The sequence below is a fragment of the Sceloporus occidentalis genome, unplaced genomic scaffold (genome assembly GCF_023333645.1).
Source record: "Sceloporus occidentalis isolate IW3139 unplaced genomic scaffold, rSceOcc1.0.p SCAF_396, whole genome shotgun sequence".
Lineage (NCBI taxonomy): Eukaryota > Metazoa > Chordata > Lepidosauria > Squamata > Phrynosomatidae > Sceloporus > Sceloporus occidentalis.
In genome coordinates, this window is record NW_028317376.1 from 374,949 (window position 1) to 390,082 (window position 15,134).

The 15,134-nt window shown below is 45.7% G+C and overlaps 1 protein-coding gene across 1 annotated transcript in view; it reads right to left on the reverse strand.

Annotated features, from left to right (window-relative positions):
• LOC149273212 (leucine zipper transcription factor-like protein 1) overlaps positions 1-9,431 on the reverse strand; it is a 38,028-nt gene extending 28,597 nt beyond the window's left edge. The window contains exons 1-2 of the mRNA XM_089506590.1: positions 9,426-9,431; positions 4,584-4,708 (exon numbers count right to left, since the gene is read on the reverse strand). Coding sequence (XP_089362716.1) covers positions 4,584-4,708; positions 9,426-9,431 — 131 coding nt within the window. The remainder of the gene's footprint in view (positions 1-4,583; positions 4,709-9,425) is intronic.
• Between the last annotated feature and the right edge of the window lie 5,703 nt (positions 9,432-15,134).

Genomic DNA, 15,134 nt, shown 5'->3' on the forward strand with positions numbered 1-15,134 from the left:
CGGAGGCATCGGGCCTTTTTATTGACAGCACCTTTGCTCAGAAGCACTCTATTCCGTTGCAGCTTCGGACTGCTCCACTTGCCATTGAGGCGATCGATAGTAGACCGTTACAGCCCCCGCAGGTCACCCATGAAACCGCTCCTTTGTCTATGGCTGTTGGGGCTCTCCATCATGAAATTATTCAACTCCAGGTGATACACTCTCCTCATTATCCTGTGGTTTTAGGATATCCATGGTTGCGCAAACATAATCCGTGTAAGGGCCGAAGTCTTGGCATGGTCGCCTAATTGTTCCAAAACATGCCTAGGGAGAGTGGTGAAGGTGCTAACCACTTCTCCGGTCTCTTTGTTGCCTGAGGAGTATCAAGAGTTTCATGATGTATTCGATAAGGGCCTCCCACCTCACCGCCCGTACGATTGCGCCATTGAGCTGCAACACCCCCTCGAGGTCGAGTCTACGCATTATCTGTCGCAGAGAATAAGGCCATGGAGGAGTATGTTGCGGATGCGCTGTCCCGGGGGTTCATCCGTAAATCCTCTTCCCCTGCTGGGGCCGGATTCTTTTTTGTGAAAAAGAAGAGCGGCGAACTGAGACCCTGTACAGATTACAGGGGGCTCAACCGTATCACGGTTAAGAATGCCTACCCGATTCCACTCATTACCGAGTTATTCGATCGCTTAAAAGGGTCCAAGGTATTTACAAAGCTCGACCTGCGAGGGGCGTATAACTTAGTAAGGATTAAGGTGGGCCACGAATGGAAAACCGCGTTTAACACCAGGAGTGGGCATTATGAATACCTAGTTATGCCCTTCGGTCTCTGCAATGCCCCCGCGGTTTTCCAGGAATTCTGAAATTTGGATCACGATTTGGCTTTGTTCACTATTGTCATTACAATAATAGGTGATTGCATTTTACGTTTTGTGTCCGTCTGGTTCCTGGTCCCTAACAACTAGGCAGCCTAGGAGAAAATACACCACTGGGGGTAGTAGTTGTACTATTCTGAAATACTCGTATTTTCCTTATCTTACTAGCCCCAGGTTTATAAAAATAAAGCAAATATAGCCTCAACTAGGGATGCAGCGATACTTTTTGTCAAGTACTCACAATACCAATTACCAATATTTTTTTTAAAGCTGTGATGACCTCCCATGAGTTGTCAACCATAGCATGGGAGCAGCACCGGGAGGCGGGCAAAACGTAGGGACACTGACACTCTGGGATCAGTCAGTGAATCAGCATTGGTATAGGAGGTGGGTGGTATGCTCGCTCAGTGATTCAGGCACAAGACCGGACTGGGAATGAAAAGTAGCCCTGGAAACATTTGGAGACCATCCCCCATATAGTTTATCTGGCGGTCGAGCTCATAATAAGAATAAAACATTCTTTTCGTCACATTTTTTGTATTAAAATGCCAGAAAGCAAACGTGTTAAAAGGCCCTAATAGATTAAATACATTAGACATATTGGAATCAAAACATTTCCTACTGCTAAATTTTTTAAGATGAAAAAGTTCAATTTTATTCAGTGGAACAAAACAGTGATCACATTATTCTTCACGATATTCTTGTAAGAAACTTTTTTCTTTATTAATGCATGTAAACTATTTTCATATTTAATAAAAGCTATGATTGAGAAATGTTTGTTTCTATTTCCTTGTATTTGCCAACCTGCCCCCCAAGTTATGCACATCTGCCCCCAGGCTTACCACTCTGCCCCCAAAAATGCCTTATACCCCTATATGCCACTCTGGCATTTGGGGGGTTAAAAGGCATATCATGGGACAGAGTGGCATATAGGGGGGTATAAGCCATTTCTGGAGGCAGAGTGGCATATAGGGGTTAAAAGGCATTTCTGAAGGCCGAGTGGCATAAAGGGGGGTATAAGGCATATCATGGGGGACTCTGCTTCCAGAAAAGCCTTATGCCCCCCATATAACCCCCCCCCCGACTTACCACTGCTTCTTACTTCCTGGGGGCAGCGGGTGGAGGCCGTTCATGAAATTAAAGGGGCCGGTGTGCCTCAGCTCTTTGTCCCAACCCTTTTAAGACGTGGGACGAAGTGCTGAGGAACGGCCATTGGGCGGCGCCAGGGCCGATCAGTTCGGCTCTTGAAGATGCTCAAGGGGGCGGGCTCCCGCAGAACAGTTGCTTGTCACGCGTGACAAGGAGAAGATCTCGAGGGAGAAGAGCACGTCAGTGGAAGAAAGCCAGCAGAAAAAGTAAGTATTTTTTTTAAAATAAATAATTGAGGTGATAGATGGAGGGATGGAGTCATGGAGAGACATATTCACGCCCCTAGAGCAGGGGCGTCCAACATGCGGCCCTGGAGGTGCGGCCCGCGTAAGATCGGCAGCCAGGGCAGGAGGTTGTTTGAATGAGTATGCTTGATTGAGGGAATGAATCTGAGAATGAATGAGTATATGAATAAATGAGTGTGTGTGCGTGTGATAGCAATCACAGTCCCATCATGCCTATGTTCCAGCACTTACACATCCAACCAGTAAATGCTGGAACCTAGGCATGATGGGACTGTGATTGCTGTTAGCAATCACACTCCTATCATGCCAAGTCAGCCAGTACATGCTGAAACCTAGCTAGCTGTCCCCCTTGTGTATTGATGCTGCCAGCAGTATGGGGTCTGCACATCACTTACAGCCACCCTGTACCAGCATGTACTGGCTGACTTGGCATGATAGGAGTGTGATTGCTAACAGCAAGCACAGTCCTATCATGCCAAGTCATATTGCTAATTTTTTTTGTTTTTATTATTATTTTTAAAGGTGGGGGGGTCATTTTCGGTTTTGGCTAAGTAAACCGTGAATGTTTTGGTCCAGAATTTTCATTTTGGTGGATCCCTAGAATAAATAGAACTACTTCATTTTTAATTATCCTGAATTTGTAGTCACAAAACATTCTAGGCCCAGAAATCAGTGAGAGGAAAAGTAAAGGTTTTGTGTTATTTACTTTATTTTAATCTGCATATTTTATTAAAGGCCATATTTTCTCACAGTAAAAAATGAGTGCGGCCCTCGCACGTATACAATTCTGATGAAGTGGCCCACTGCAGAAAAAACTTGGACACCCCTGCCCTAGAGGGTGGCTGGGGACATAAGTACACAACAGGGTGATTAGGACAATCTATACACAAAGGGGAGGGGGGTAATACACATGGGTTTGGGGAGCATTACAATTAACCAGTACAAAAGGGGGGGTCAAAACACAAGGGTGGGGGGCATCAAATAAATCAATAGACATTGATTGGGTGTGTTGGGGCAAAATGCACAAAGGAGCCTGGCTGGGGGCACAGATACACAAAGGTGGCAAACACACAACAAGCAGCAATGTGGAAAGCATTTTTTTATGCTCTTAGTAGCTTATCCCATCCCACATGTGGCTGAGCCTTTCCTGGTGTGTGTGTTTGGGGGTCGGTGTGGCAGAGCCTGTCCTGGTGTGTGTGTGTGGGTGTCAGTATGGCAGAGTCTGTCCTGGTGTATTTATCTGGGTGTCAGTGTGGCAGAGCCTGTCCTAGTGTGTGTGTTTGGGTGTCAGTGTGGCAGAGCCTGTCCTGGTGTGGTTGTCAGGGTGTCAGTGTGGCAGAGCCTGTCCTGGTGTGTGTTTGGCTGTCGGTGAGGCAGAGCCTATCTTGGTGTGTGTGTTTGGGTGTCGGTGAGGCACAGCATGTCCTGGTTTGTGTGTTTGGGTGTCGGTGTGGCAGAGCCTGTCCTGGTGTGTGTTTGGTTATCTGTTTCCGGCACTTTACTTACTGTAGGGATAAATAGAACTTTGTAATTTTTATTTATCCAGAGATAAAAGCCTTCCTGAATTTCTAGTCACTTCAAAGGACAAAACTCCAGAAATCAGTGTGAGGAAAAGTGAAGGTATCATGTTATTTACTCTATTTCAATCTGAATATATTATGAAAAAGGAAACTTAAATTGGTTCTTCGGAGTTTGTGAAACACAATTGCTGATTTCATTATAGAGGGGGCTGTACACCACACATACGGGGGGGGGGGGACTATAAAGGGGACTATACACCACACATGGGGGGGGGGGGCAGCACTTCACACTTCGCCCCAGGCAGCACAATGTCTTGGGCCAGCCCTGGGCGGCGCGGTCCGTGCACGCCAGCCCCTTTACTTTCATTAGGCACCGGCGCCTGGAGGAGGCAGCTTTCAATCCCACTAGCAGCTGCTCAGCGGCTGTTTTGAATGTCGGTCTGCCAGCCGCCCGGCCCACAGACCAGTCCGGCCCTGTTCAGGCAGGGTATCGTTTCGGCATCGTACAAGTACAAGTACTCGTGCAACTGCTGTGTATCGGCACCGATACCAGTATTGGTGCATCCCTAGCCTCAACTACACAGAGAGTATTGCCAAGGAGATAATGCGGTTACTTTACATACAATAATATATTTAAGAAACAGGTGTTTCTGGTAAATGTCTACATACCACACAGTTGGTTGAATTGCATGGTAAGGAGGATAATTTAACTAAAATTAGTTACACCTTTGTTAGCTTTACATAAAAATTCATTCTTGGATAAACAAAAATGTGGTAATAAATACTAAAACACAAATGCAAGTTACCTACTATCCTTGAGATCCTGGAAGCAAGAGTCAATCGTTTTAAGTCGCAGAGCCCTTTTAGACCTAGCAAAACGTATATAATTAATTACTTCATTCTGATGATGATCATTCAAACCAAGTTCCGCCTAGAGCAAAACAAATAAAACACAAACAGCGTTAAACAGATGAGTAGTATAAGACTCAAAGAAGTAGCTGCAGAGTTTCCCAGAGACATAACAAAACATACATACAGTACAAAAATGTAAAAATGCATAATGCGTTGGTTCAATTTGCAGTTTACTATGCTGTATTTTAGACCTCCTGTTCTATTGGCCTTTATTTAGTAGCCAACGATGGCTGGCTAGCTGTTAGCAAGTGGCTAGATGCCAAACATTTCTAACAACTGGTCATCCAGTGGCAGTAGCGTACCTAGCGGGGGGCGGGGCGGTCCGCACCGGGTGCCGCTCATCAGGGGGGTGCCAACTTGCCGGCACCCCTCCAGAGACGGACAGTAATGTCCGCCGCTGGAGGAGAAGGCTCGCAAGGGAGCAGTATCGGAGGTCTTTAACAGACCTCCAGCTCCCTTGAGTGATTTTAAGCCAGGAACCGGCTTAAAATCACTCAAGGGAGCCGGAGGTCTGTTAAAGACCTCCGATACCGCTCCCTCGCGATCCGCGCGGCAACTGCTGCTGTGCGCCGGGGTCTGTTGTCAGATCCCGGCGCACAACACTGAAGCCGCACCCACCACCGTCCGTGCCCTCTGAACCCGGAAGAAGACAGAAGAAAATGAGCGAAGAGGAAGAAAAGGAGCTGACTGCTGTTAGAAGAAAAGAGGAAAGGTAGGAAATCATTCAGTGAGAGTGGATTGATTGAAATAAAGAGTCAGAATGAGAGAGCGAAAATGAATGGATTAATGTGTGGATGAATTGTGTGGATGAGTGAGAGAATTAATGAATTTGTGAGAATGCATCAATGAATGTGTGTAAATAATTTGTGTGAAAGAATAAATGATTGTGTGAATTAAAGTGAATTAGTGAGTGACCGTAAAAGTGTGTGTTAATCATAGGTGTATAGTTGATTGTCAAAAACGCAAAGATGGTATGAGCAGGGTGTTTATGGGACAAAAATGGCACCAGGGTGTTTATGGGACAAAGATGGCACAGCTAGCGTGTTTATGGGACAAAGATGGCGTACACTCGGCTGTTTGGGAACAATGCTGACTCATGCTGGGCTGTTTGGTGGCAAAGATGGCACGTCCTATGTGTGTGTAATTTGGGTGCTGGTCAGGTTCTATGTGGGCAATGTGGACGCTGTTTTTTTTGGAGGGTTATTAAAGAAAGCACTATTATATGTTCAGTAAATGTTATTTAAACGTATTTATTTTACTTATAAGTTATTGATTTATTTTTTCAGATTTCTTGTTGTTTACAGTTGACATACAGTTTACATACAGTTCTTGCCAACATAATTTTGTAGATGTCTTTACATTTGGGGGGGGTGCCACTTACAGGATCCGCCCCGGGTGCCAAATACTCTAGGTACGCCCCTGTCCAGTGGCCCTTTCATATAATTCAGTCGTACAGGAATTATTAAAACAACAAAAGAAAACTGCTTCATTGAGCTCATGTTTGAAAGATGTAATTAAAAGAATAAGATAAAAAGCTGGGATATCAAGGAATAGTATGAGCAAACCATGTACACTATTCAAAACTTTGGGGTCACTTAGGAAAGCATAGACATTTCTAGCTGTGCTAACATACTTGCAAAATTGGTTTTCTAATGATCAGACTTTTAGCCCCTTAAGGACTGGACTGTTTTTTGTTTTGTTTTTTTTAAGTTTTGTACCGTTCGTGACCATAGCTGTTTAAACATTTCTGTTGTGTCAGTGTTTAGCTCTAATTTTCGTCTCATGTAGTGCACCCACACAAACTGTACCATTATTCTGAACGTATCATCTAATTTACTATATATAAAAATATATGGTTAAAAAGTGTAAACAAAACCTGTTTTTTCTGATTCAAAAAAAATATTTTACTTGCCTGCAAAAGCTAATTAAAAAACCTGTTAAACAGATTATAATAATATTGGTCTTAAATTTAGAATTTTTTTTTTTGCAAGTTATAGGGCAATAAGTACAAGTAGTGTATTGCTATTTAAAAAAATAAAATATATATATATATATATATATATATATATATATATATATTCGAATCTGGTTATCCTGCACCCATGTCATTTTTGGGACATCTTTGAAGCCAGCCAGTTCAATTTACCTCTATCACCTTTATATATTATTTACAACTAGAAACCCCATTGCCTTTGTCAAAGTTTGTGATAGTAATTTAATTACACACACAAAAATAAGCTTTTGGCAGTAGAATTACTGCAAGAAATATGTTAAAATACCACCATCTGAAATAGCTAGGGGTGTTTAGCTTTCAAAAACATGTGGTTTTATGGTAAATTGAATTTGTCAGCTTCAAAGACATCCCAAATAAGATAGGATGACAAGGTGTCAACAAATTTAAGTACATTTGATTTCTTAAAACTTATTTAAACATATACATTATTGTTCAAACATTTATTTGATCACTTAGCTATTTTCATGAAAAACAAGGACCTTTCAAGCTATGTAACATAATTACAAAAAAGGGGTTTCTACTGATCAATTAGCCTTTTAAACATAAACCTGCATTAGAGAACACAATGTGTCACGGTTGCTGATAAACGGCCTCTCTACACTTATAAAGATTTCCCATTAAATATTAGGTACAATAGTCAATTACAAAATTAATAATGTCTACATTGTGTATGTGATACATTGTATGGACATGGACATTTCCAAGTGACCCCAAACTCGAGCAATGGTGTATGTGGAATGCACATCACACCTTTCAGGATAGAAAGGTGGAGCCATCAAACTACTTACTACACTGAGGTGGAGGATTGAAAGTTAAAACTGGGAATAAGCTTTTGTATCTACTCCAGGCCCATATAGATGTATCATAGATACAGAATAATACATGCACATAATTTAATTGCAAACACTTTTGGTAGGAACATTTCAGCAAAAGAAAATCTGTTCAGATCAAAGCATATGCCTCTCCCACCGTGCAACATTCTAAAAGTGCTAAGCTTTGTAAATGGCAATTTAATATAAGCAACACAGGTAACCGATGGTGCCCGAAAAACATTTGACATTAATGCCTACAATGTGAGACATTTAACAGTTTCACGGAGAGGCGCAAAAACAGATCGCTCGCCCGTTTCTTAAATGCATCAAAATGTAAGCTTAATTGAATGCATTTACAAGTAAACATTATATCATGTATTTCTACAATACTCAAGCAAAAAAAACCGTCAGCGATACTTAGCACTACGAACGATAAATTCCCTTTACGTGACAACTGTAAAACCTAAACCTAAATCATACAGAGACCGATTATGAAGGTCATTTTCCACATCATCAAGAATTCTCGCTTGATGGGATGGTTAAATAAAAACACACACAACTCTGCTTACCATTTCTGAAAACTAAAGGCGCAACCGAACGTGGAATTGGTAGGCCGATCATCTGGTTGTCATGGCGACATACCATTCGACAACGTCTTAGCATAGCTGTACCATTGGATAATTTTCTGGTCACATGAGCCGTTACTTTTTTTGCGTTTTCGTTACCTAGGGTTACGAGGCGGCGCTTACAAGTCTTCGTCTGGGTAAAAATGGCGCGACCAAGTTGTAGACGCGAAATAAAAATGACACGGGGTATATTGTATTCAGTTCGTTTTGATGAAACAAGTAATTATAAAATGATGAAGCCATCTGCTTTAACACACATCACACTTCTGTGTGGTTTACTTACTGGTAAGACACTCTTGTGTCTCTCGCCGGGTGTCTACTTGTTTCCGTTTTCTGTCACGTTTAACAGCTGCTGCATAGGACAGCAGAACCTTTTAGTTTGATCACATCAACAAATGGGTCAAATCCTATCCATCATATGAAAGCAAGAGAAATAGATGAAAGAACATAACGTTTAATAATTAAAATAGTTTTGCCATATAAAGGAATTAAGTAGTTGTGTTAATTTTGTTGAATGCGCACATCAGCTTATCTGTAATAATTGTACTTGGGAACTCTCTGGGCTTGGCCAGGAGAAACCTTGCTTCTCTGGGTCAACTTCGGAATCCTTTGGGTCAGGGAGTGGGGTCCAGAGATCACCCACTCCTCGTCCATTTTCCATTTAAATGGGGGTGTTTTCCGTGGTGTAAGCAGGAACGCCCACTCATGGCAGCAGGATGGCCCACTCACGTCAGTGGGAGCGGTCCTGGCCGTGTACCGCAAGGGTAGACTCCAGTTATGGTGATAATATATTTTTTTTTATTAAAGTGAAGATTAGATACACTTAGATAACTGATGTGGGACAATCCTCACATAATAGCAGGCCCAAAACTCTTCCCAAAAGCGCCCCACAGACAGAAACATGTAACTCGAAGGTTATATAAAAAAAAAAGCTAATAATAATAATAAAAAAAAGAAAAAACCTTACATCCCATTGCCCTAACACAACATCTAAAAGGTATAACCCTCCTGCCCCCGTTCACAACCCACAAACCCGTTTCGTCATAAGTATAAAAAATACTACCCATAGGCATACCTGGGAACTTCCCTTGCGGGACGCGGCCAGAACTGCCCACTGAGGTCAAACACCCTCTTTTAAAAGAAAAATGGGCGGGGCGTGTCAAGACCCCGCGACCCGGAGGATTTGGGTCTTGAGCCGGAGAGTTCCCAGGTATGCCTATAGGGTACTATATGTAAGGCACGTATATGGCCCTCTAGAAAGAAAAAAAACAAATGATCGCTAACCGGCATACCGCAAAAATTGATCCAGGAGTTGAGGTACCAAAGCCCTAGATTTTTTACATTAGATATTGCGACTCTAATTTTAAACAAATAAACCAAAAATACCCACAAAAGTATATATTTCTGTAAAGCAGACAACCCAGACTATCTTATCAGGGGTATTTGGGCATTCTTCATCCACCAATCACTGTCAAAGGGGGCCGCAGAAATTATTTCCTGCGCTTTTTTTTCTCAAACACTTCTGCGTTGCTTAGATCTTTTTGCACAGGGTATGTGTTACGGCAGAGAAACCCAGCCAAAATTGTTTAGCTGCATCTACTGATTACGGAGATATCCCACATGCTTCGTTTTTTTTCCGCTGCCGCCACGGAGGAGAGGGAGACCCCCCCTCCGTTAGCCAGCAGCCTCAACTGCAGGCACCTATACTTATAGGCTACGGTCTTGCCACAGTCAAGATGGCCACCGCATTCCACCAAACGGGAAGTGACGTGAGACTTTTCAGATTTTGGCGCCAAAACCTCTAATTGGTGCCTAGTCACTTCCCATCCTTGTGGACATCAAGACCTTGCCCTCTGATGGTCGTGCCTATGTTTTATAGTGCTACTATACAGTGCGTGTTCTGGTTTTCGTCTTTAGTGTTTGACCTTGGCTTGTTCCTGTTTATTCTGACCTCTGGATTCCTGACCTCGGCTTGTTTATCGTATTTCCTGACCTCTGGTACCCTGACCTTGGCTTGACCTTAAACCTATCTGCTCCTTATGTTCTACCTGCATCAGTGTCTCCAACCTCGCTGTGTGTGACACAACATTTATGTGTTGCTTAGATTTTTTTGCACAGGGTATGTGTTACGGCAGAGAAACCCAGCCAAAATTGTTTAGCTGCATCTCCTGATTACGGAAATACCCCACAGCCTTAGTTTTTTTTCTTTCTAAGGGGCCATATTCATCCCTTACATATAGTACCCTATAGGGTAGTATTTTCTTATATTTATGGCTTAACGGGTTTGGGGGTTGTGAACGGGGCAGGAGGGTTATACCTTTTAGGGTAAATCAGTTTTTCTTTATTTTAAATCGGTTTTTGTGGATGGAGGGTACAGAAGGAAAAATTAGGGGGGGGAGGGGGAGTCAGAACAGCAACACAAGGTGCCAGCGAAGAGGCACCAGACAGCATTGTGGTAACAAAATGAGAAACATCATGACAGTTGAGCAGGAGAGCGTGAGCAATCATGAGCAAGGTACACAGTGAGACATGGTAAAGTACACATCACTCTCAGAAAAATTTGCTGTGAGCCCACTCGGAGAGACGAGGGAGGTAAACAAACAGGGAACAACAAAGCAACCAAATTAGTGGAGGGGGGGAAGTCATGACAGTAGCCTCGGGCGCTAGTCGAAAAGCCCCAGACAGTAGTGTGATAACGAAATGAGAAACATCATGACCACAGATGAACTGGAGCAGGCACACGCGGGCAGCACAGTGAGACGTGGCATAGTACAGAACCGTCTCAAGGAAACGAGCTGCGAGCCCAGTGGGAGGAGGAGAAGGGAAAGAAAACTAATGGGAGAAATCAAAGAGAAAAAAAAAAAAATGAAGAATGAAAGAAATAGAAAACTGAGAGAATGAAAGAGAGGAAGAATGAAAGAAGGGAAGAAAGCCCAGCGACCCAGCTGCCCAACCCAGGGGGAACATGGCTATGCCGCTAGTCCAATAAAGGACGAATATCCGGCCCCAACACAAATTCCAGCCAGTGGAACCAAGTGGACCTATAACGCTCAACCCAGTCTTTAAGGGTGGGTGGGGCAGGGCTGCCCCAGCGTTGAGGAATTAGCGCCTTAGCTGCCGTCAAGAGGTGACGGATCACCGATCTCCAGAACCAGCGCACAGGGTAGGGCAGATGATGAAGGAGGAGGAATTCTGGCGTAAAAGGGATGGTCCTGTCCGTGAAGCGCTGCAAGTGCTGATGGACCGAGGTCCAAAAAGGAGCGAGCCGTGGGCAGTGCCACCAGAGGTGGAGAAGAGAGCCAGGAGAGGCGTCACATCTCCAACATCTGTTAGGCACATCTGGGCGGTAAGTGGAAGTCAAGGCCGGGGGTCGATACCAGCGGGACAACAATTTGTATGCCATTTCCCGGTCTCTGTTACTCCTAGAGCAGCTGTGGGTGATGACACATATCTTCTCCCATTGTGCCTCGGAGAAGATGACCTGCAGCTCAGATTCCCAGCCCCCCATGAACGGTGGTGATATCGGGTAAAAGGACACAAGTAAAAGGCCGTATAGCCTAGAGATGCCATGGGGCGGGAGCGTGGAGGCCACACAGAGCTCCTCAAACTGTGTGCGATCTCGCAACACAGCATGTTTCCGAGGCAAGGACCGGAAGAAACTGCACAATTGTGCGTAACGGAAGGAATCGAAGAAAGAGGGGGGCGAGCGGGAGGACAGTACGGCCAAGGGCTTAAGGCCTTCAGAGGTCAGAAAGGAACCAATCCCCTGTCCCACCACAGCAGGAGAAGCCGGGAAAAGGTCGCGGCCCATCCCGGCAGGAAAGTCAGGATTATCCCTGACCGAGGTCAATGGGGAGGGGATAGAAGAAAGTTGCGTCTTCCGAAGGATCTGAAGCCAAGTCATATAAGTGGCCCGGATAAAAGGGTGAGGCGAAGTGATCACGCGAGCCGTCGGAATCGACAACCAAGGTAAGACCTTCATGGGTAGATCCAGCAAGGCCGCCTCGACGCCCACCCATTGCTTATGGAGCGGACTATGTGCCCACTCCAGAACACGGAGTAGATGGCACGCCCTATAATAAGAGCGGGGGCAGGGCAAAGCAAGACCACCTTTAGACTTGGGGAGTATCAACGTGGTGAAGCGAATTCGAGGTGCACGAGTGCCCCACACAAATCGCAAGAAGGTGGACCGGAGCGAGTCAAAAAAGGAGGGAGGGACGGAGATAGGGAGAGCCTGGAACAAATAAAGAACACGGGGCATAATATTCATCTTAATCGTATTAATGCGACCAACCCAGGAGAGCGCCAATTTCTTCCATGTAGCCAAATCAGCCTGAAGAGCGGCCAGAAGGGGCGCAAAATTATAGTGGAAAAGTTGGGAAAAGTCAGGAGACAGCCAAATCCCAAGGTATCGGATTTTGGGGCAACGCCAAGCAAAGGGAAAGGAGGTCTGGAGCGGGAGAGCAGCCGCCTGGGGCAAATTCACATTGAGAATCTCCGACTTAGATGAATTAATTTTAAAATTGGTAAGGGCACCGTACAGGGAAAGCTCTTTAAGAATATTAGGGAGGGAAATCCCGGGGCGGGTAACAGCGAATAAGAGGTCGTCGGCGTAGCCCAGGATTTTATGGTGCGTGGAACCGACTTGGAGGCCACAGATATCAGGGTTCATCCTGACGGCCTGAAGGAGGGGCTCTAGGGAGAGCACAAAGAGCAGTGGAGATAAGGGACAGCCCTGCCTAGTCCCATTCCGTATAGGGAAAGGGTCAGAAAAGGAGCCATTGATCCGAACTCGTGCCGTGGGAGTAGAGTATAAAGATCTGATCCAGGTGAGTAAACCCGGACCAAATCCCATATGATTCAGGGTGGAAAGCATAAAAGACCAATCCACCCTGTCAAAAGCCTTTTCGGCATCAGTAGAGAGGAGCACTGTCGGGGTAGACGTGTGTTTTGCAAAGTGCATAAGGGAAAGAGCCCTAATAGTGCTGTCCCTGGCCTCACGACCAGGGACGAAGCCCGTCTGGTCAGGGTGTACCAAAAAGGGCAGGAAAGGTTTTATTCTATTAGCAAGTATCTTGGCAAATAGTTTTAAATCAGAGTTCAGTAAGGATATAGGACGATAGCTACCGCATTGCTTGGGATCCTTGCCCTCCTTAGGGATCAGAGTGATGGAGGCCGATAAGGTATGGGAATGGATACGACCGCCCTCTAAGATAGAATTGAAGGCATCCACGAAGCGAGGGGCCAAGATATCCCGGAACGCAGAGTAGTAACGTAGCGGCAACCCGTCAGGGCCGGGACATTTTCCAGAAGGGGAGGACTTCAGGGCCAGTAAGAATTCTGGTAAAGTGATCGGAGAATCAATGAGAGCCGCCTCATCCGCTTTGAGCGACCGGCGAATTGTCTTAGACAGATATGCCTCAACAGCAGCTGCCCTACCGGAGGGGGAGCTGCCGTGTGGGTTCGGATGGAGATTGTACAGTGCTTCGTAATAGTCCTGAAAGCAACGGGAAACATCAAGGGGGTGAGAATGAATGCGGCCCCTGGAGGAGCGCACCCTGGAGACATACGTAGGCTTCCTTACCGCGCGAAGAGCCCTGGCCAAGTACCTGCCGGGCTTGTCACCGTGCTCATAAAACAGGGCCTTGGTTTTCAAAAAGGAGCGTTGTAGTTTGTTGTTAAGAATTGAGGCCAATTCACCACGGAGAGCTAGGAGGAGCTGCAGGTCACCCCCCGATAAAGAAGTCTTGTGCGCCTGTTCCGCCAATGCTATCTGAGAATAAAGCCGATCGACCCGTTCGGCCTCGAGCCGCTTACGTTGAGAACAAACGCTAATGAAGTGGCCCCTAACTACACACTTGTGGGCCTCCCAAACTGTCAACAGCGGTGTCTCAGAGTTGAGATTGTCCTCAAAATAACATCGAAGAACCTGAGACGCCTCCGCACAGGACGGCTCGTCAGACAACAAAGATTCATTGAGTCGCCAGGATCCCCCCGAGGAGCGAGGCACTGGGGAGGCCATGGAGACAGAGACAGGAGCGTGGTCTGACCATGTGGCCGACCCAATGGCAGAACCACGCAGGAGCGTGGCAAAACGGCAAGGGAGAAAGAAATAATCTATGCGGGAATAGGAACCGTGCGCTGTGGAATCAAATGTATAGTCCCTACCAGTGGGGTGCATGGCCCTCCAACAGTCAACCAGCCTGTGAGACGCAAGAAGGGAGGTGATCTTCCGCAGGACGTGGCGGGGAGTCCGCGTAGTCCCAGTCGATGTGTCGAGCTCAGGGTACATGGCCATGTTAAAATCACCGCCCAACACCAAAACACCCTCTTGGAAGTCAGCGAGAGCACATAGAATGGCACGGAGGACAACATGCTGGCCCCGGTTGGGCAAATAAACATTCGCAAACGTATACACCTGTTCCAAAAGTTTCCCCTTAACAAACAGAAACCGCCCCTCTGGGTCCACCCGCGTATCCATAACCTGGAAAGACAGCCTGGTGGAAAAGAGCAGTGCTACCCCCTTGGTCTTAGCCATCGGGTTGTTGCTAAAGAAACCAGTGGGGTATGAGCGACATGACAACCTAGGAGCCCTGTCCCCATGGAAATGAGTCTCCTGAATGAAAGCAACATCAACATGGCCCCTCCGTAATTCTCGGAAAAGGGTGGAGCGTTTTTCTGGGGTGTTCAAACCGCGGGCATTGATAGACAGCAGGTTCATCTCGGCCCGGGCAGGAGAGGGCATCGGGCAGGAGAAGGTAAAGGAGGGACAGAGAGAAAAGAACAGCAAGAGGGGAGAGAAAGAGAAAAAAGAAAAAAAAAAAAAAGGGGGGGTCGGATAAGGAAGTAGGGCGGGGAGAGGAACAGAGGGGGGGAACAAAAAAAAAAAAAGACACTAACTACGCCAAGCGGATTCTATCAACCCGTCAACACCAGGGCGTCACAGTGTAGGGGGTGAGTCTGCCACAGTAAGAAGGGCAAAACACAGGAAGA